At 40.0% G+C, this 21396-nt stretch overlaps 1 protein-coding gene across 3 annotated transcripts in view; it reads right to left on the minus strand.

The window, feature by feature from the left end:
* Positions 1-1023: 1023 nt before the first annotated feature.
* The window catches only part of LOC148871497 (uncharacterized), a 173366-nt gene continuing 152993 nt past the window's right edge, over positions 1024-21396 (minus strand). For all 3 annotated transcript variants that reach the window (XM_088972192.1, XM_088972190.1, XM_088972191.1), the window contains 2 exons: positions 4289-4538; positions 1024-1436 (listed from right to left, as the gene is read on the minus strand). In XM_088972192.1, coding sequence (XP_088828318.1) covers positions 4389-4538 — 150 coding nt within the window. In that variant the 3' untranslated portion in view covers positions 1024-1436; positions 4289-4388. The remainder of the gene's footprint in view (positions 1437-4288; positions 4539-21396) is intronic.

Here is a 21396-nt window from a genome sequence, read left to right on the forward strand (position 1 = left end):
ACAAAACCATTTCCATTCTATATAAATATTATAAAAATCAATTAACATAAAATCATAAGGCTCATATTCTACTTAGGGATCATTTATAACTTAGCCCAACTTTGGGTTCAAGCAAATATTTTTTTCTAAACTAGATCTAGCTCAGATTTACACCAAGCAAATTCTGTAGCCAACCCACTACCAGCTGTTTCACACCTAGCTGAAGTACAAATTGTGCACCCTACTAGATGGCAGTTAACAATTCTGCCCTACTAGTGTTCCCAACTCTTAGAGGAGCCAAGCAAAGGAGAACCACATTGCAAATCTCATTCCTTGTTTTTCGTATTAAGCATCTTTTGTTTTTTCATATTCTCTTTCGTTACTGTATACTTATATTTTATATTCTACACATCCCATCTATCCTCAAAAAACTTTGCTTCCATTTCATCTTAGATACCGTCTTCTCGTCCTGTGATATGCTGCAGCTTGTCGACAAACCATACATGACATGTTTTAGTTTTACTATGGATAGGGTGCTTCACTACGGCTGATATTTTTTCTTGCAAATATGTTGTTCATGCTCTAACTCGATGTATTTTGGTGAAATTCATTTGAGGTCTGTGGAAAACAATGTGGTACAGCTCTAGTTGAGGGCAATGACACAATTTTCCTTGGCAACATTGACAAGAAATGGAAGAAGGATGTTTTTTGGATTTTGTTATGTATCTCAATTTGAATATTTTGATGTAAGTGTTGCTTGGGCTGAACCTCTAAATGAGCCCGATGAAGAGGAGATGCTGAAGGTTTGTATCCAGTTTATTATGTGATTAGTGTTTGCTTTCTATCATTAAATTGGTTTAGGTGTCAATGGTGTGGTTGTTTAATCAGATTTCCAAGGCTTGGAGCTATATTCCCCTTTTGTACTTGCTTTTATGCAGGTTAAATCAGTTTTTGCATAAGCTTTACCAACTGCTTGGGATGAGAAAAAAGTGAGGAAGCATTTTAAAGAATTTGAGAAAGTAGTTCTTGCACGAAATATGCATATTGGGCTAAGAGAAAAGACTTTGCCTTCATTAATTGTCCAACTCGTGGGCTGCTCTGGCTTGTATAGACTATAGAGTCCATCAATAAGGAGGGGTTAAAACGACCATAGGTCTGTCTTTTCGCACAAAATCCTCATTTACATTCCATCCTTGTTGATTTAAGGACTTCAGCAGCGCTCACCGCCGTGGGGCTCACATTGCTTTTCTCTTCGGATCTTCCAACTTAATGGAGCTACTGTTGCTATTCACAATGGAAATTTGAATATACAAGAGAGAGTTGTTAGAGATTCATTCCCCCACTGCCCTTATTCATCCTCTTTCCTCGGAAAAGCTTAAGACTTAAGAGATGCTTCTGCAGGATCTTGCAAAGATCAATATGGTGGAACCTTTACAATTTTTTATCATTATCTCCACCTGCAGACATGGTTAAATTGAATTGATAAATAATTCGTGCTGATGAAATAATAATATAATCTAATAAAAACATGAATATATCAGTTGGTCAAACAAGCAACACAGCTCGTGGAAATTGTATATGTGCTGTGCATGAGGACATAGACAGACCATTCAGCTTTGCTGCTAGAACATGGTGATGTTTATTCAGAGTGATATATGCAAATTTTGAGATAACACGAAATAAGGCCATGGTTCAAGGTATTGATATGAGAGCTGCGAATGGCAATTTTGTGGGAATTTTAGGGTATCCAATCTGTTCTGACCCTAATAGGACATGTTTTTCAAAACCCTACAGGGTTTGGGTTTTGACCTTAGATAGTAGGCACGCGAACCCAATTATACTTAACATGGACACTCACTCCTGATACCCGATTACAATATTTATAATATTGTAAAAGGGATATGCGCGGATATGCCATGGAAATTCAAATATATATTAAAAATATATGAATTTTATATTATCTACAGCTCTAATAACTCTATACATAAGAAACACGTATTTTAATAGTTTATAACTTTATGTGAAGTATAATTTCACCATAAAAATGGAATGTATAAAACATTAGTGTCCCAAGGAAACACTGATTCACACATGCATAGCTTAACAAACTAATACCATAAAATTTAAAATAAACAATGGTGTTATGTGCAGTAGAAAAATTACCTTCTTTTATGAAATTAGTCATAAAAAAAAAACTTAAATGAATAATTGAGATTATAGAGGCAAAAACATTCAGAGTTGGTTTGATTATGGGATTTATGGATCAAGACCTAAGCATTTACAAATGAATATTTTCTGTACTTTAATACACATGGAATAATATGGTTGCTCATTAATGCTATTTTAAAAAGATATCATGCTGCTTTAAAGAAAATACTTGTATATTTGTTTTTTCTTTTCTTTATATAAACTGTTATATTTTTAAAAATTTTCATCAAGTAAATTGGATTGGATCATATTTGTATATTTTTTTTTGTTTTTCTTCACTGGTAGCATGGCATCAGAGTGCAAATACTGAGCCTAAGAACAGATCGATCATCTTCTTTTTCCTCTCCATGCTGTCTTCTACAGATTGGGTTCAAGAAAGTTATCTACGACCAATCTAGAAGGAATTTCTTTGTTTCCCTTCTTCCTCTTGGTTATGTACCAAGAAAATCTCTAAAACTAAGTGTCTGAATGTTGTGAGAAGTTTCAGGTTTCACTTGTTAGTTCAACAAGGCTGCCATCAAGGGCTCACTATGTTAGCTCAAAAGAACAACTTGCAAATATCTTCACAAGGGCCTTCATTACTTGCAACACAATGACTTGTGTGCCAAGTTGGGCATGATTGACATCTATGTCCCAACTTAGAGGGTGTGTTAGAACTGTTAATGTCTTATGTAATATGTAACATAGGGAACATAGTGTCATTTACATTCTTTTATTATGTAGCCCTATATATACTAACAGAGCTTGTGCCACCAGATGACTTTCGAACTCCAACACTTCTCTTCTCCTCTCTCTCTTCTCTCCCTTCTCTCTTCTTTCTTCACTATTTTTTTATTTTTTCTTCATTGATAACAATCTCCAATACTAAGAGTAACCTCATCATTATTAAAATTACACATCATATATTCTGTTTTAGATCTACTTATTTTAAAACGATTTGTTTTCTAGGGTAGTCGTCCATAAAATTATTTTTTCATTTAATATCCTTCATTTGTTTGAAGAAATAGAAGACAAGGTTTACACCACAGGAGTTCTTGAATCTCATGCCCAATGACTTGAACAGAGTAAGATAAAGTTTCAAGAAAATAGAAAACAAAGAGTCTTAAGTAATGGATAAGGTACATTTTTTACAAGCTTCATGGTACTTGGACCTGCAATTATATGGTTTTCTCCTTCTGTTCCATTCACTCTCAGGGCCACGTGAGGACAAGTCTGGTATAGGGCTGTAAATGAGCAAAGCTAGCTTGGATTGTTTTAGTGAATCACATAAGCCAATCCTGAGCCTGAATTTAAATCTTTTTGGCTACAATCAGAGTGTGATCAACATTTAGGAATAAAAGATTCATATCCAATTACAGTAGAGGTCCTTTCTTACCTACTAATTGGCTGAAAGAGTTGCAGGGTTATCAAGTTGGGCGATTTATACTCCAGACTAGGGCTCAAATCTAGCCTTCACAACTATTGACCCACTTCCCAACCAAGAGAAAATGGTAAGAATAGATTTCATTCTGAACCTTTCCTTCTAAGGATGTTTTATCAGTTAGAATGACAGCTATTTACAAGCATTTTTTTCTCTGGACTCTCTCTATTTTGCTCATTCTTTTGTTCTAGTTTGTCAATGACATCTAGTTGAAGCTTTCCTCCCAATGCAAGTTTAATAACTTAGAATGACCGTGCAATTTACAAGCAACTATTTTCTTCTTTGAATTCTCTCCTTTTTGCCAATTTCTTTTTTTTTGGGTAAGAAAGCACGTTAGTCACTAGTTCATAGTTAATATCGAGGAAGTTGGGATTCAATCCCAAGCTTGTGGTTCAACAGTTCAGCCCTTTGCCAAATCCCAATCTTAATTTTCATATTGCATTTTCAATTGGGGGCATCCATGCAGATGGGTTATTTGTTGCACTTTCCCCTTTTTGTCAAGAAGATGATAAATCATCAACCAAGACTCTTGATCAAGAAAAATAAATTTTCTGCAACAAAGAACAATGAAATTTTTTAATAAAACAATTATTAGAATTTGCACCACCATATGTTTCTTTTTGTCGATATAACATCATATGTTAAACAATAGTAATCAGGAGAAAACAGAATAAGTTGTACCTTTAAAGCAATATGAATAAGCTGGCAGATAGGATCCATGATACTCCCTAGATAATAAACCACAGAAATCATTTCACTAGGGCCCCTGCTTTCTGTTGGATCAAGTTCTGTTACCAAAAACGGAATTCAGGTGCACTGATGTTGGAACCTGTTGGGGGCTCCAACTACTGATACCATCTTTTGGAAATACTTCACATGTACCGTCAGTACTTGGTGAATATGGTCTCATCACCTTTTTCTTATGCATTTCCTGTGTAACATTGTGAGAAAAGAATTATATATATATCATTTCTTTATTTTTTTTATGCAGAAAAAAATCATCATCATTATCATCATCTTCCCAGCTATAATGGGGTTGGCTACATGAGTTCTGTTTTGACCCGTAATCTTTTTGGCACTTTGGAAAAGAAATTTTATCTCAATGGGTGGAAGAATAACTAATTTACCTATTTACTACCTTTCCAGCTTTAGGATTCCAGCTAGAATTAGGAGTCAACTAGAAAAGATCATGAGAGACTTCCTTTGGGAACTAAGGAGTAGGGTGGGCTTGGCATGGGGAACCTGATATCTAGAAATACAGCACTACTAGGCAAATGGTTATGGAGGTTTCCAATGGAAAATGACAAACTTCAGCATAAGGTAATTGCAAGCATTCACGGGACACTAAATAACGGAAGGGATGGAAACGTAGCCTCTTCATCAACTTCACTCTCTCCTTGGAAATCAATACAGGTGGTATATCCAATCTTTATCAATTTCATTAGATATGATGTGGGAAGTGGGACCTGGGTATTGTTTTGGGAAGACCTTTGGCTGGTTGAAACCCCCTTCAGTTTGCTTTTCCTAGCCTCTACTCCTTGTCTAACTATAAACTACTTGTCTCGAGATTTGCTAATTTTTCCCCTTTAGGGATTTACTTGGGCTTCGGGTCTAGAAAGGGTTTGAGGATCAATGAGTGTGAGGCATGTGAATGTTTCGATTAACACTAGTTCAGTCCTATTAAATAGGAAAATGACCAAACTACCCTTGTACTGTTGATTCTAACACTCCCCCTCAAGCTGGAGAGTATATATCATATAGTCCCAACTTGTGACATATGTAATCCAATCTTCCTCGACTCAACCCTTTTGTAAACAAACCTGCTCACTGGTTTCTTGAACTGACATGAGCTCTATTTATCACTCCACTAATCACCTTGTTAGAGTTAGCCGAATAAGAGTAGATTAGTCATCTCACCTTGGTTAAGTTATGAGCTTATGTGGCAGTCTTATTAGAGGTTCTCTGTCCCATACTTAAGTAGGGGCAGTTTATTCCTTGTACATTTAATTAGAAGCCTAATCACTATTAAGAGGTCGACTGATAGGGTTTAGCAATCAAGTTTGACAGTTCTTTCATCATCTTCTTCTTCTCTTCTCTTTCTTCTTCTCCTTACTGGTTCGGACTACTGTAGCTACAGTAGCTACAGTAGCTACAGTAAAAACATGGTATCAGAGCGTGACAACTTCAGTTCGTGACCTGTTTCAGTTCGTGACAACTTCTGTTCGTGCTTCAGTTCTCTCCTTTTCTTCTCTGGGCTGTCAACGGAGAAAAGTGATTCGTCCCAAGCCTGAAACATCACAGTTTTTTTTTTTTTTTTTTTTTTTTTCTGGTGCACAGAACCTTCTTTCCTAAGAAAACAACTTCAGCAGTGAATGGTTGGCTGAAGCTCTCAAACGAAGGTTGGTTATCTCTCCTCTGTGTGCTGTTGGTATTTCTGGGTTGAAAATCTTCAAGAACTTGAGAGGACTGATCAGAACCTAGAAAACTAAGTTGGTTGTTGCCCTGGTTCTTGAAAAAAATTCCAAGAACAGGCTGTGTTTACAGTGACCAAATGGTGTAAGGGCTGCTACTGTAGGTGGCCGAATGGTGCAAGGTGTAATGCAATGGTACTAGTTGAGTTTTTTTTGTTGGTCTTGTGGTGCCCTCTTAAAAGCGTTAAAGCAGGTCTATATTGTGTGTGACAGCTATGGCTGTGTGGTGGTGCTTGTAATACATGAACTCTTGACAGCAGTAGTGGTGTGACAGCTAGTTGAGTTTTTTGTTGAGTAGTTGTGGTGGTGCTTGTAATGCACAAACTCTTGACAGCAGTAGTGGTGTGACAGCTAGTTGAGTTTTTGTTGAGTAGTTGTAAATGAGCTTGCATGTGGTTAGTAAGTGCTGAGTTAATGTCGGTGTAGTCTGTATTTTTTTTTGTGAAATCAGTAGTGGTGTAGATAAGAACAAAGGCGTGTGTATCTATCATTGTGTTTAGGGACTGCTATAGGTTCTGGAACATCAAACTCTTGACAGCAGCACTTAGTTGGTGATTGGGAATTCAGATTAGAGGCAGCATTGAAAGAGTATCATGGCAGCAATGGGAGATGGCTGTAGAGATCAGAAACCTAGTGTGGTGGTTTCCTCTGACTATCTAGGTGTACAGATGACCTCAATTAAACTGAATGGTGAGAACTATGTTCCATGGGCCAAGTTGGTGGAAGTTTTTTTCAAGGCAAAGAGAAAAGTGAAGCATGTGAAAGAAGATAAACCACTGGCTGATTCTCCAGGGTTTGATGATTGGGAATAGGAGGATGCTCAAATCATGACATCGCTATGGAACAGTATGGAACCCAAAATAAGTGCCAACTTCATGTTCTTAGATACAGCTAAGGACATATGGGAACATGCCAAGAAGCTGTATTCTGGGCAAGATTTATAAGGGTATATCAGCTCTATCAGGAGTGCTTTGGTCTGCAACAAGGAAATAAAACCCAAGAAGAAAACTATGCCAGTATGAAGAACCTCAGAAATGAACTCAATGTCTATCATCCTCTCACTTTAGATGTTAAGGTTCAGCAATAACAGAGGGAACAACTAGATGTCACAAGGTTCTTAGTGGGGTTGAAATCAGAGTATGAACCAGTTAGAGCCCAAATATTGGGGGGCTCTACCCTTCCTACACTTGAGGAAGTGTTTGCTCGGCTCCGCAGGATTTCTTTGGGACAGATAGAGAATCCCACACAGTCTGATAGATCAGCTTTTGTAACAACCAGAGGAAGTGGACGTGGTACGAAAGGGGGAGGACATGCCTCCCGAGGAGGTCGTGGTGGTTCCATATTTGGCCGTGGTGGTGGTCGTGACTCAAGGGGAGGCCGTGGCAAAGAAAAAGGCAGCTCTACAAGGAAGTGTACCCACTGTGGCAGGGAAGGACATTCCGTAAATTTCTGTTATGATCTTCATGGCCGCCCTCCCTCTAAATGGGCCAATCATGCTATTGCTGGTGGGGTTGATGTCAGTGATAATCAACAGGCAGACCTAACTCCTTCCACATCTACATCTGTTTCCGGAAGGGAGATGGTGAGTGTACCGCGTGATGAGTATGAGCGGTTCCTTCAGTCCACTTCACAGCACACTATTGCTACTCTTGCCCACTCAGGTATAGCTTGCCTATCATCTAAAACCTCTGCTTGGATTATTGACTCTGGAGCCTCTAATCACATGTCCGGGACTCCAGGTGTGTTCTCTTCTCTCTCTGAAACTTCCACATCTCAAACTGTTACCCTTGCCAATGGTTCCTCCTCTCCCATCTGTGGTGTTGGCAATGTTGACATGGCTTCTCTTTCTTTATTATCTGTTCTATATGTTCCTAAGTTTCCATTCAATCTTATGTCTGTTAGTAAATTAACCAAGATTCTTAACTGCTCTGTTACTTTTTTCCCTTCCTCTTGTGTTTTTCAGGATCTCAGGACGGGGAAGAAGATTGGTGGGGGGAATGAAGCTGGTGGATTGTATTACCTTGATGGTGGTGGATCGTCAGTTGCACTTCAGACTTCACTCACTCCTCTACAGTGGCATTGTCGACTGGGACATCCTTCTCTCAAGGCACTCAAGATACTAGTTCCGTCTTTGAGTCATTTGTTAGTGTTACAGTGTGAGTCGTGTCAGATTGGGAAACATTATCGTGTTTCCTTTAGTCCTAGAGTTGAAAGTCGTATGTTGAGTCCTTTTGCTTTGGTTCACTCAGATGTTTGGGGCCCGATCAAAATAGTATTATAATGGTTACAAGTATTTTGTCACTTTTATTGATGATTGTTCAAGAATGACATGGATTTATTTAACAAAAGAAAGGAGTGAATTATTTTCCATTTTTCAAAAATTCCATGCTAAATTACGTACACAATTTGGTGTTCCAATCAAAGTTCTTCGTTCAGATAATGGTCGTGAATATTTTCTAACTTCCTTTCAACAGTATTTAGAACAGCATGGCATCATTCATCAAACTTCTTGTGCATCCACTCCTCAACAAAATGGGGTGGCTAAATGGAAGAACCGTCATCTCCTTGAAACAGCTCGGTCTATTCTTCATCATGAGTGTTCCTAAACGGTTTTGGAGTGTTGCTATACTTATTGCGTTTTCCTCATTAATCGGATGCCCTCCTTTATTCTTCATGGTCGGTCTCCCTTCTCTATCTTGTTTCCCACCTTGTCTCCCTTTCAATTAACACCTCATATCTTTGGTTGTGTGTGCTTTGTTCACAATCTGAGTCCTGGAATAGACAAGTTGGATGCACGCTCCATTAAGTGTGTCTTTCTTGGCTGCTCTCGGACTCAAAAAGGGTACAAGTGTTACAATCCCATTACTCGGAAGTGCTATGTCTGTCCTGATGTCACCTTTTTTGAGTCTGTTCCCTTCTTCTCAGGAACTGAAGCATCTTCATCTCCACCTTTACTTCCTCTTCCTCTTCCGGTCAGTGATCCCGTTCCGGGTGTTCCTGTTGGAGTCGACTCGTCGTCTCATCTAGTGAAAATCCCTACTGAACGACCACCAATTCGGCAAGTGTATACACGTTGAACGACACCGGCCCCTCCTCTAGCTTCTACCTCGTCCGCGGATCCTGTCGTTGCTCCTGTTGCTGAACCTTCAGGACTTGACCTACCCATTGCCTTACGGAAAGGTAAACGTAGTTCTACTCTCCATCCCATTTCCAATTTTGTTTCAGTATCTCACCTTTCTGCCTCACATCGCCAGTTTGTTTCACTATTGTCATCTATTTCCATGCCTAACAATGTCCAAGAGGCTCTTAGTTCACCTGGGTGGAGGCAGGCAATGGAGGAGGAACTCTCTGCTCTTCAACATACTCACACGTGGGAGCTCATTACTCTTCCCCCTGGTAAGCATGTTGTGGGTTGTAAATGGGTGTATACTGTTAAGTACTTGCCAGATGGTAATGTGGAGCGTTTGAAAGCCAGACTTGTTGCTAAAGGGTATTCACAGTTGTATGGAGTGGACTATATGGAGACCTTCTCTCCAGTGGCTAAGATTAGCTCTGTTCGTGTGTTAATTTCCCTGGCAGTTATGTATGATTGGCCCTTATTTCAACTTGACATAAAAAAATGCCTTCCTTCATGGTGACCTTATAAAGGAGGTATATATGGAGCAACCACTTGGGTTTGTTGCTCAGGGAGAGGCTGGTAAGGTGTGCAGACTGAAAAAGGCAATTTATGGGTTGAAACAATCGCCTCGTGCTTGGTTCGGGAAGTTTAGTGAAGTGGTGAAGAATTTTGGAATGAAACAATGCCAGGTTGATCACTCAGTGTTCAGCTATGACTCAGAAGCTGGAAAGATTTTATTAGTGGTCTATGTGGATGATATTGTCATAACTGGCAGTGACAAATTGGGGATCGACAAACTCAATGTCTTTCTGCAAAATCATTTTCAAACAAAAGACCTTGGAACATTGAAGTATTTCTTGGGTATAGAAGTTGCTAGATCAAGACAAGGTATAAACCTGTGCCAAAGAAAATATGTTCTCGATCTATTGGACGAAGCAGGACTGTTAGGTGCAAAACTGGCTGAGACTCCTATGGAACCAAATGTTAAGTTGGGCGGTGATACAGGGGGAATATTTGATGATCCTGGAAGGTATAGACGACTAGTGGGGAAGCTGAACTATTTGACTATCACGAGACCAGACATCTCATTTGCAGTCAGTGTGGTGAGCCAATTTATGCAGAACCCTCGTATATTTCACTGGGATGCAATTCTTAGAATTGTAAGATATTTGAAGGGAGCTCTAGGTCGTGGGCTATTGTATAAACCAGGAGGAAAATTTGAAGTAGTTGGGTACACGGATGCAGATTGGGCGGGCTCTGTGTCTGATAGAAGATCTACTACAGGTTACTGCACATTTCTTGGAGGAAATCTTGTGACGTGGAAGAGTAAAAAACAGACAATTGTGGCTAGAAGCAGTGCTAAAGCCGAGTACAGAGCCATGGCACACACTACATGTGAATTAGTGTGGTTGAGGAATCTCCTACAAGAAATCGGGTTCCACATGGATAAACCTATGAAGTTGTACTGTGACAATCAAGCTGCGCTCCATATCTCATCCAACCCTGTTTTTCATGAGAGAACAAAGCACATAGAGATTGATTGCCACTTTGTGAGGGAGAAGGTTCTTACTAGAGAGATAAGCACAGAACATGTAAGCTCAGGTGATCAGTGGGCAGATTTGTTTACGAAAGCATTGAGCTCAGGGAGAGTGAACTATATATGTAACAAGCTGGGATTATATGATATATATTCTCCAGCTTGAGGGGGAGTGTTAGAATTAGCCGAATAAGGGTAGATTAGTCATCTCACCTTGGTTAAGTTATGAGCTTATGTGGCAGTCTTATTAGAGGTTCTTTGTCCCATACTTAAGTAGGGGCAGTTTAGTCCTTGTACATTTAATTAGAAGCCTAATCACTATTAAGAAGTCGACTGATAGGGTTTAGCAATCAAGTTCGATAGTTCTTTCATCTTCTTCTTCTCTTCTCTTTCTTCTTCTCCTTACTGGTTCGGACTACTGTAGCTACAGTAGCTACAGTAGCTACAGTAAAAGCATCTCTTACAAAGTGGCAGTCAACTTCAATATGTTTTGTTCTCTCGTGAAAGACTGGATTAGAAGAAATGTGGAGTGCAGCTTGGTTATCACAATACAACCTCATGGATTTGTCAACTAAGAACCTCATCTCTTGCAAAAGATTTTTCACCACACTAGTTCACATGCAGTATGAGCCATGGCCTTGTATTCAGCCTCAACACTGCTTCTTGCTACCATAGTTTGTTTCTTGCTATTCCAAGTCACCAAATTGCCACCAAGGAAGGTACAATACCTTGTAGTGGATCTCTTGTTAGACAAAGATCTAGCACGATTTCACGCAGTGACAGATGTACGCAATCAGAGGTAGTGCCAATCCCACCATCAACAGTCAGGGCAGCTGCTACATTACGTCGTCGAACCCGGATACCAAGGAGGTACAATAGTAACAGTACTATAGACAACAGTCAGTGTTTATCGATACCATGCGCCCCTGTAGCTGTGTTTGTGCTAACGTGCACTTTTGTGTCTTTGTGGTGTGGTAGTGTGGGTGTGGGTCGGGTCAAAGTAGGTGACAAAGCAGGTGGATATGGATGAGGGCGAGTGGACGAGTTGGAATTGGAGGACGGAAGGCAACATAATGGTAAATGGAGTGTCCTTCGTGCCATCCGGGGAGGATCTAGAGGTGAAGTACGGCAAGGCGTCGAGTGTGTATCCTAAATCAGCTGGCCTCACTGACCAGTTAACCATGAATGCTGGTGCCTTTGGTGGAAGCAGGTATGCCTTATCTCTCTTCTTGGGTTGTTCACTTTCCAGTATCTCATATCCAATTCTCTATCCACAACTAAATTAACTACTGGTTTAACTATCACAAACGAAGGGCATTTTCGTCATTTAAACTTTATTATATAATTCACGATGCCACCTCCATGGCATACCCCCATTTGAGGTGTCAGAGTTAGCAGCCTTTTTGATGTCCTAGATGGAAGAATTCAATCCAAATTCCAACAGAATTAAAACTACTCTACCAACTAGCCCGACTTGGAGTTGAACGTTGGGTCATATTTGACATGGAAGCCCGAGCCAGTGATAAAAGGAATATATATATATATATATATATATATATATATATATATATATATATATATTTTTTGAAATGTCTCAATCGCTAAATGCAACTAGGCGTGATTTCAGAAATCAGAATCCTGCTGAGCTTATAATGCTGTCCAGATGCAGCTTTCATTTTTTACTTATTCAGCTTTGTGCTTTCAGCCTTTCACAGGGTGGTGGAGAGGTGAGATTTGGGTGTATTTTCTATTTTATTAGAATTTTAGGGGGGGACTTATTGGTCATTTAAGAGAGTTTCTTGTTGTTATTGTATGGGAACGTGACTCGTAGTCTAGTAATATTCCTTGTGGCTTGTGCTCCAGCACATAGAGCAAGTGGGGATTGTTTTAGCCCATAAATCGCCTTCTTAAGTCGGCAAACTTTACCATCTTCCCCCTGAACAACAAACCTTGGTGGTTGCTCCATATATACCTCCTCAACAAGATCACCTTGTAAGAAGGCATTTTTTATGTCAAGTTGAAAGAGGGGCCAATCATACATTGTTGGTAAAGAAATCAACACCTGAATTGGACCAATCTTAGCCACAGGAGAGAATGTCTCTGTATAATCAACGCCATACAACTGAGAATAGCTTTTGGCCACTAACTTGGCTTTCAATCATTCCACACTGCCATCTAGAAGATGTTTCATTGTGCATACCCACTTACATCCAACAACATGCTTATCTGGAGGGAGAGTGGTAAGCTCCCACGTGTGATTGTGTGCTAATCTAGACAATTTCTCTTCCATTGCTTGCCACCATCCTGGAGAGGTAATGTCTTCTTGGACATTCTTAGGAATGGAAACAAATGATAACAAAGATATAAACCGTCAAGGGAAAGTAGAAAGGTGAGCAACAGAAACATAAAGGGAAATAGGATGAGATGTACAACTACGCTTACCTTTCAACAATGTAATAGGGAGATCAATGTTAGAAGGAGGAGGTACAACTACAGGATCTGTCAACGGGGCCTGAATTGGAGGGGCTGGTGCTCTTCCGTGATTATACATTTGTGTGACTGGTGGCCTTTTAGTATTAATCTACATGGAGGAGACAATGGCTGAGACACAACAGGAACCGTAGGAAGGGGGTCCTCAACTGCAATTGGAAGAGGAAACACACCTGGAGTCCTAGTCATACGATTGGAGGCTCCAAAGTCGATAACCTAGTGTGAGGGTTTGGATGCCAAGCCAGCCATACCTGAATGTGCAAGAGTAGTTGTGTTTTGTTGAGAGGATGTCTGAAGAAACTTCTCATACTCCTCACGTGGGGCACTCACCATTTCCTTCCTAGAAGCACCTGTAGATGTGGAGGGTGTCTGATCAGCCTGCTGATTCTCACTAACTATGCCACCACCACAAGTCATAGCATGATTGGCCTAAGTTTTGTAACAAAAGTTAACAATATGCCCTCTAATCCACAATATGTGCACCTCCTAGGACCAATACTCCGTCCTCTACCACGACCTCACCTCCCCTTGAATCTCGACCTCCACTGCGATCACCAGTACGATTGAACGTAAGACCACCTCAAGTCCTTGGAAATCCACAACCACCTGAATATGAACCTGTTCGAGCACAAATATTAGGCGGATCTGCTCTCCCCTCTCTTGAGGAGGTGTTTGCCTGACTCTAGAGGATTTTTATTGAACCTATGAAGCATTCCACTCTTGAGGAGCCCACTAAAAACCTTGTCACATCAAGTTGTTCTCATTGTTGTTGCTGAATTTTAACATCCGGAGTCAAAGGGTTATATGCATTAAGCTCATTATGGAGATTTCTCATGCTTGCTGGGGGTGGATTCGAGCCGAGCCGAGCCGAGCAGAATAGTATGAGGCTCGAGCTCGGCTTTCCTAGGAAGTATAAGGCTTGGGCTCGAGCTCGAGCTCGAGGTCAGTTCGAGCTAAAACCTTGAGCTTGAGCTCGGCTCGGCTCGAGCTTGATTTGAGAAAAAATATTTCATAAAAAATAAGAATTATTATATATATATATATATTCGAGCCGGCTCACAAGCCTCACGAGTCGAGCTCTATTAGGCTCGAGCTTGGCTTATTTATTAATCGAGCCTATAATCTGGGCTCGAGCTCGGCTCGTGGCCACCCCTGATGCTTGCATAGTACTATTCTAGACTTTGATTTCCCTGCTTTAGGTTAAAGTACTCCTGATAAAGTTGGTACACTCTAGTAGTGTTATCTTGGCCGGAGTACAGTTTCTTAGCATGGTTCCAGATCTCATTTGTTGTATCCAAGAACATAAAATTTACACTAATTTTAGGCTCCATGCTATTCCACAACTAGGCCATAATCTGTGCATCCTCCTGTTCTTAGCTCTCAAGAACACTTCCATTGGTTTAGCCCATTACACAGTTCTCACCATTTAATTTGATAGAGGTCATTTGAACACTGCCACATGGATGAAATCCCGTCCAAAAGAGAGTGAACACACTACACTATCATCCGACTGGAGAGCTCTTCTCACACCTGTCCACAACCAATCCTCTTTGAGTCATCGATTTTAGGGTTTCTAGCAAACCACCACAACAACCACCACTACAGCAACTAGAGGCATAGTCACCTCCAAGAAGGAAAAACAACCACTCCTTTTTGGTCCCTTATCGATCCTCAAATTAGTTTGGAGATATTTCAAAAAGAAGTTCAGATATGACGATCCCAAGAGGAAGGAAAGAAGAAAAAACTGAGTTCTAGACTGAATTTCTAGTGCTCTGATACCATGTGAATGATTCGATTAACACTAGTTCAGTCCTAGGTCTGAGATGAGTAAGAAGGAAAGAAGAAGAGGAGAAAGAAGAGAGGAGAAGAAGAAAGGGTTCGGTCTGAAAAGAGGAAAAGTCACCCCCTCTCAGCCGATCCACCTTATATTTACTCTTTGTATTAGATTATAAAAGACAAATCTGTCCCTCATTATGGGACACAACTTAAACCTAAACAAAATAGACAACTCAACCTTAATTAAATAGACAAATGACCAAACTACCCTTGTACTGTCAATTCTAACAAGGCACTTATCCAACTACCGGGTAAACTCCACTTAACTTTTCTTGATCAATCAATGGAGGACACTATAGCATGGTATTGTACTCCTAATGGGGCTTTTACTTGTGCTTCCTTTCTTAATGCTCTTTTGCAGTCCAATAACATGGGGGAGAGCTTCCCTACGAAGGCAATTTGGAGCAAGCCTATCTCACCTAAAATCTAGGCATTGTGTTGGGAAGTCTATCTTGGAAAGATAAATACCTGTGACTTGCTTCAGAAAAGAAGGCCAAGTAAATGTGTCTCACCTAACACGATGCCTCTTTTTGATGGCAAATGGATCCTCCATAGGATCTAGTGAGCTTATTCAGCCCAAGTTTCTTAAGACAACCAAGAAATAGAGGAAGAATTATGAGGAAAGCAATTCCGGATACAGTAGCGTGGATTGTTTGGGAGGAAAGAAATGGAAGGATTTTTAATGAGAAAAGTAGATCAAACTAGGAATCATGCAAAGCTATAAAAATCAGAGCAACACACTGGACAAAGACAATTAATACATTCAAAGATTTCTCAGTGAATGACATCACAAGGGGATGGACTAAAGTGGCAGTTTCCTCATGAAAGAAGAGAGATTGTTCTGGTGTGGTCACCCCCAGTAGCTAATAAAATAAAACTGAATTTTGACGGGAGCTCCATGGGAAGCACTGGAATGGCAGGTATTGGAGGAGTTTTCAGAGACTGCATAGGGAAAGTGTTGGCTAGGTCTTCAAGTCCCTTGGAGTTGGGAGACTCACTGAAGGCAGAACTGATGGCACTGTTGCAAGGCTTAAGGTTTGCTAAACAATCAAACTTTCAGCTCTTAGAAGTAGAGGAGGATTCAAAGCTAATCATTTCTTGGGCCAAGAATAAAACAGCTCATGCCATGGATTTATACGCATGAGTTTAGGGAAACAGAAAGCATCACATAGGGGCTGAAAATTACATTCAATTGGGTAAGGACTGCAAATGGGACGGCTAATACTGTAGCAAAACAAGGGGTATATAGGCAACAATTGTAACATATGTAGCTTGTGGGGATTAGATCTGACCCATTGTATGATCAAGATTTAATATCTCTTAATAAAAATTCCAGTTCTTATTGCCGATCCAAGAAAAAGAATTCATTTTGATCTGCCCCCAGCCCTTCTAGGCCCTTCAACTTGCAATTATAACAGATTGCTAGTTGTAGGTGTTGGTGATCTCCTATGCACGTGGCCACTTTAGCTAGGTTAAGGGACACACTTTTGATGTTTTATATGTTTTTGTCGATATGGGGTACAGGAAATCTCAATTCTCTGCCACCCATTGGATAGGCTTTAGGGAAGAGACATGAATAGTTTAACAAGACACTAGATTTAGGGAAACATGCTCCATCTCAATTTTTACACTCCATCTCAATGGATAGTTTAGAAATTCAATGTTTTCACAGCAAGGAAGCATGCTCCTTGTCTACATCATATTTGCCAAGGCGATACCTAGGCAATAAGGCATTCTTGTAGGAGCGCCTCACCCAAATGCCTGCATATTTAAATGTAAGACACCACACAATATTTTACATAGTACAATAAATATCGTTAGACTAAATTATTCAAATTGTGGGTTTATAGTAGAAGAAAAACAACCTTCTGAAATAAACGAACAGATTAAAAAAGTGCAAAAAAGTGATAGAGAACAGCAGAAACAGAGAATCAAGAAGAGAGAAGAAAAAGAAGAAGGTGACGGCAATAGGGTTCAAAAAAGGATTTTTGAATGTAATCCTCTCTTACACCCTAATCCTTTTCATTAAACTTAATTTACTGTAATTATAGAGAGGCCCTTAACTGGGCTGTTAATTTTAAATAATCATAACATAAGGCCCATTACAGCATAAAACGTAAACAAAGGAATTAGAAAGCAGTCTATGGGCCATTTGGCCCATCCCCTCTACACTCCCCCTCAAGCTGAGCATAGATGTCAATCATGCCAAGCTTGCAAGTATCATGCTGAAGTTTGGCCTTGGGGATTCCCTTGGTAAGGAAATCAGCTAGCTGTCCTTCAGATGAGATAAACTTCTCCAGAAGTCACTGTTTCTCGGATAAAATGTTTGTCAACTTCAATATGTTTAGTCCGATCATGTTGCACCGGATTGTGAGCAATGTTGATGACAACTCGACACCTAGTTTTTCCATCAAGGATTGAAGCCAAAGTAGCTCAGAAACTCCATGAGCCATGGTTCTGTACTCGGCTTTAGCTGAGGATCTGACAACAACTGATTGTTTCTTGCTCCTCCACGAGATAATATTACCTGCCACCATGCTACAATACCTAGAAATTGACCTTCTATCATCAGTGCTTCCGGCCCAATTAGCATCTGTGAAAGCCTCCAGTTTCATATGACCATGCTTAGAAAATAGAATTCCCATTCCAAGAGAACCCTTTAAATAACACACAATCTGTTCTGCTGTTGCCATACGAGTGTCCTAGGAGCATGCATGAACTGGCTAATGCAGTTGACAACAAATGCAATGTCTGGCCTAGTCATGCAAAGATAGAGTAATTTCCCAAGTTCTGGAAGACTCCCTTATCCTTCAATAGTATTCCATTTGAGGCAGAAAGTTTGTGACTCGGATCAATAGGAGTATCCACTAGTTTAGCACCCATCTTCCCTGTTTCATTGAGTAAATCAAGCACATACTTTCGTTGAGAGATAAAGATCCTATCCTTAGACCGAGCTACTTCTATGCCAAGAAAATACCTCAATTCCCCCAGATCTTTGATTTCAAATTCTGTATGAAGGAAAGATTTAAGATCATTAATCCCTGTTACATCATTACCAGTCACAACTATATCATCAACATAGACAATAAGATATACCACCAAAAAGCTTCTCCTCTTCACAAAGAGGGTATGATCATACTGAGTCTGTATATAGCCAAAGTTAATAAGGGCAGCCCTAAACCTTTCAAACCATGCCCTAGGTGACTGTTTGAGTCCATAAAGAGATTTCTTTAGCTTCCACACCTTCCCTCCATATCTGTGTCATACATCCCCGGTGGAAGAGACATATAGAGCTCCTCATGTAACTCTCCATTCAATAATGCATTTTTCACATTCAGCTAGTAAAGTGGCCAATCTGAATGTGCAACCAGAGATAGCAGAACCCTCACAGAAGTCATCTTTACAACGGGAGCAAAAGGTCTCTAGATAGTCAATCCCATATGTCTGTGTATAACCTTTTGCAATCAGCCTAGCTTTGTACATTTTAATGGTGCCATCAACATGGTATTTGACAGTGAAAACCCACTTATAGCCCACTGGTTCCTTCCCTTCAGGCAAATCAACCACTTCCCATGTGTCATTCTTATGCAGGACATCAATTTCAGTCCTCATAGCATCCTTTTATTCTAGAATAATAAGAGCTTCTACTACTGACCTGGGTATTGGGTTAGTAGAAACAGAAGAAAGATAGCCAAAATATGAAACAGAAAGCAAGCTATAAGAAAGGTGTTTGGAAATGCAATGTGCAATACACTTTCTTTTACCTTTCCTGATAGCAATTGGGATATCAAGATCTAGGAAAGGGGGCTCTAAGGGGACTGTATCAGTACCTATTGTCTCTTCTGTAACTGGAAGTGTAGGAGGCTCCTGTGATGTAGAGGAAACAATCTGCCCACTTCTAGTTCTCTGCGGCTGGTACAACTTGAGGTTAAAGAGAAGACGAGGAGGTAATGGAGGAGGAATATGAATGTTGGAAGGAGAATGAGATGACTGATCATCCCTTGACTCATTGGAAATGGAAGGAGGCATAAAAGAGGACTCAACTGGGACAGGAAGGGGGAGAGCAAACAACTGTGACCAATTCTCCCCCCTTTCGACAATGCTGCTCTAGAGGATAATAGAAAGGAGAGGACTCATCAAAGGTGATATCCATTGAGACATACTGAGTTCCAGACTTTGGATCAAAACAACAATAACCCTTTTGTGTGGAGGCATAACCAAGGAAAATACACTTGTGGGCCTTTGGTTCAAATTTGTGTCTCTGGGCACTTGGAATGTGAACATAACAAGTATAACCAATGACATGAAGTGGAATAGGAAAAAGGTCCTTACCCGGATGAAGGAGACTTAAAACCCAACACTCTCGATGGCATGCAATTAATTAGGTAGGTTGCAGTGAGAATAGCATCCCCCCAAAATCTTCTAAGAACATGTGAGGCAAATAGGATACTTCTTGCAACTTCAACAATATGTCAGTTTTTTCTTTCAGCAACTCCATTCTGTTATGGAGTTCTAACATAGAAACTTTGGTGAATAACCCCCAAATCAGTGAGATAACAAGTTAGATTTTTCTAAAAGTCTTCTTTTGCATTGTTGGATCTGAAAATTTTGATTCTAGTATCAAATTGGGTAAGGACAAATTCATGGAACTGCCTCATCTGGGAACTTCATCATGGGATTTCATAAAAAATCGCCAAGTATATCGTGAAAAATCATCAATGAATAGATAAAATATTTATAGCCACCAATAGAGGGTAAGTGATATGGCCCTCACACATCAGAGTGCACAATATGAAATGGAGAAGATGATCTTCTATTACTCAAAGGATAACTGCTTCTACAATGTTTTGACAACTCACAATGAAGACTGGACAAACTAATTCCCTTAAATAGTTCAGGGAATAAATGACTCAATGCAAAAAAAGAAAGATGACCCAAACGAAAATGACATAACATGACCCGACTGATAGACTTTGAAGAAATAGATCCAAAGGCAGCTTTCCCAAGTTGTCATTGGCTCTGTCCAAGAGTATCCAATAGATATATTCCATTCGCCTCATGGCCACTCCCAATCACTTTCTGAGACTCTAGATCCAGAAAAACACAGTAGGACGAAAATAACAACTTTGTATTTACCTTGGGCACATGAAGAGTAGAAGGAAGAAAAAAAGAATCTGTAGCCTTGATGGTTCCCTTGCCAGAGAAAGGAGCAAGAGAGCCATCGGCTAGGATGATTTTACCATCGCCAGGAAGCAAATCATAAGAAATAAACAAGGTGGAAAGGCTGGTCATATGATCAGAAGCACCAGAATTAGTAATCCAAGGGATCCTACGATTACCTGAGATAGTTGCATGATTGGCAAAATCCCATATACTAGAATGAGCAAATGCAAAAGAAGTTGAATTTTTCGGAGGGTTGGAAGAGCAGGTTGCACTTTCTAGGTGACTGATCATCCTTCCATACTTTCATATTCTGCCTTCATAACTGCTAATTGTTCACTAGCAGTCTTCTCTTCGGTTAAGCATCTGCCATTATCTGGACGAGTAGCAATATTGGCACTTCCGGTCTTCACATTATCAATCTTCTTTTGGAAACGAGGAGGAAGAACCTCTGGATGTAGTTTCCAACACTTTTGTATCCTTTGGTTTCTTACAGTACTCACAGACAACTTCCTTCTTTCCTGAACCTATTGAACTTCCTATAGTTCCCTTTGGTTTCAGCCCCATGTTAGCAAAATGGTCATTTAGACCAGCCCCTTGAACTTGGACTAGTCTCCGGCTTTCTTCACTACTTACCAAGGCATAGGCCTAAGACAAAGAAACACTATCCTTGGCTAGGATATTCTGTTTTGTGATGTCATACTCGGAATTCAACCTGGTCAAGAATTCAAAAACTCTGTTTCTCTCTACTAATTTTCTATAGGTTTCAGTATCATTAGTACTTTTCCAGACAACAGTTTCCATCAAGTCAATTTTTTTCCAAAGGGATTTCAGCATTGTGAAGTAAATAACTAAAGGTCTCTCCCCCGGCCTTAAATTATTCACTTCACTTCTCAGCTTATATGCCTTGGCCACATTTAGTTTCTGAGAATAGGTTTCAGCAACACTATCCCAAATTTCCTTTGCTGAATTCATCCATATGTAGTGTTGGCTGATTTGGGGCTGCATCAAATTTACTAACCATCCAATGACAGTATAATTTTCTTGCATCCCTTTTTCATAGGATGGATCATCTTTTGCAGGAGCTTTCTTGCTCTCGGAGATATAACCCAACTGCAAACATGAATCTTTACTGATTGTGATAATGCCAGATAGTTGGTTCCATCTAGCTTAAATG

The sequence above is a fragment of the Nelumbo lutea genome, chromosome 2 (assembly GCF_056320005.1).
Source record: "Nelumbo lutea isolate HS-2025 chromosome 2, American lotus-T2T, whole genome shotgun sequence".
Lineage (NCBI taxonomy): Eukaryota > Viridiplantae > Streptophyta > Magnoliopsida > Proteales > Nelumbonaceae > Nelumbo > Nelumbo lutea.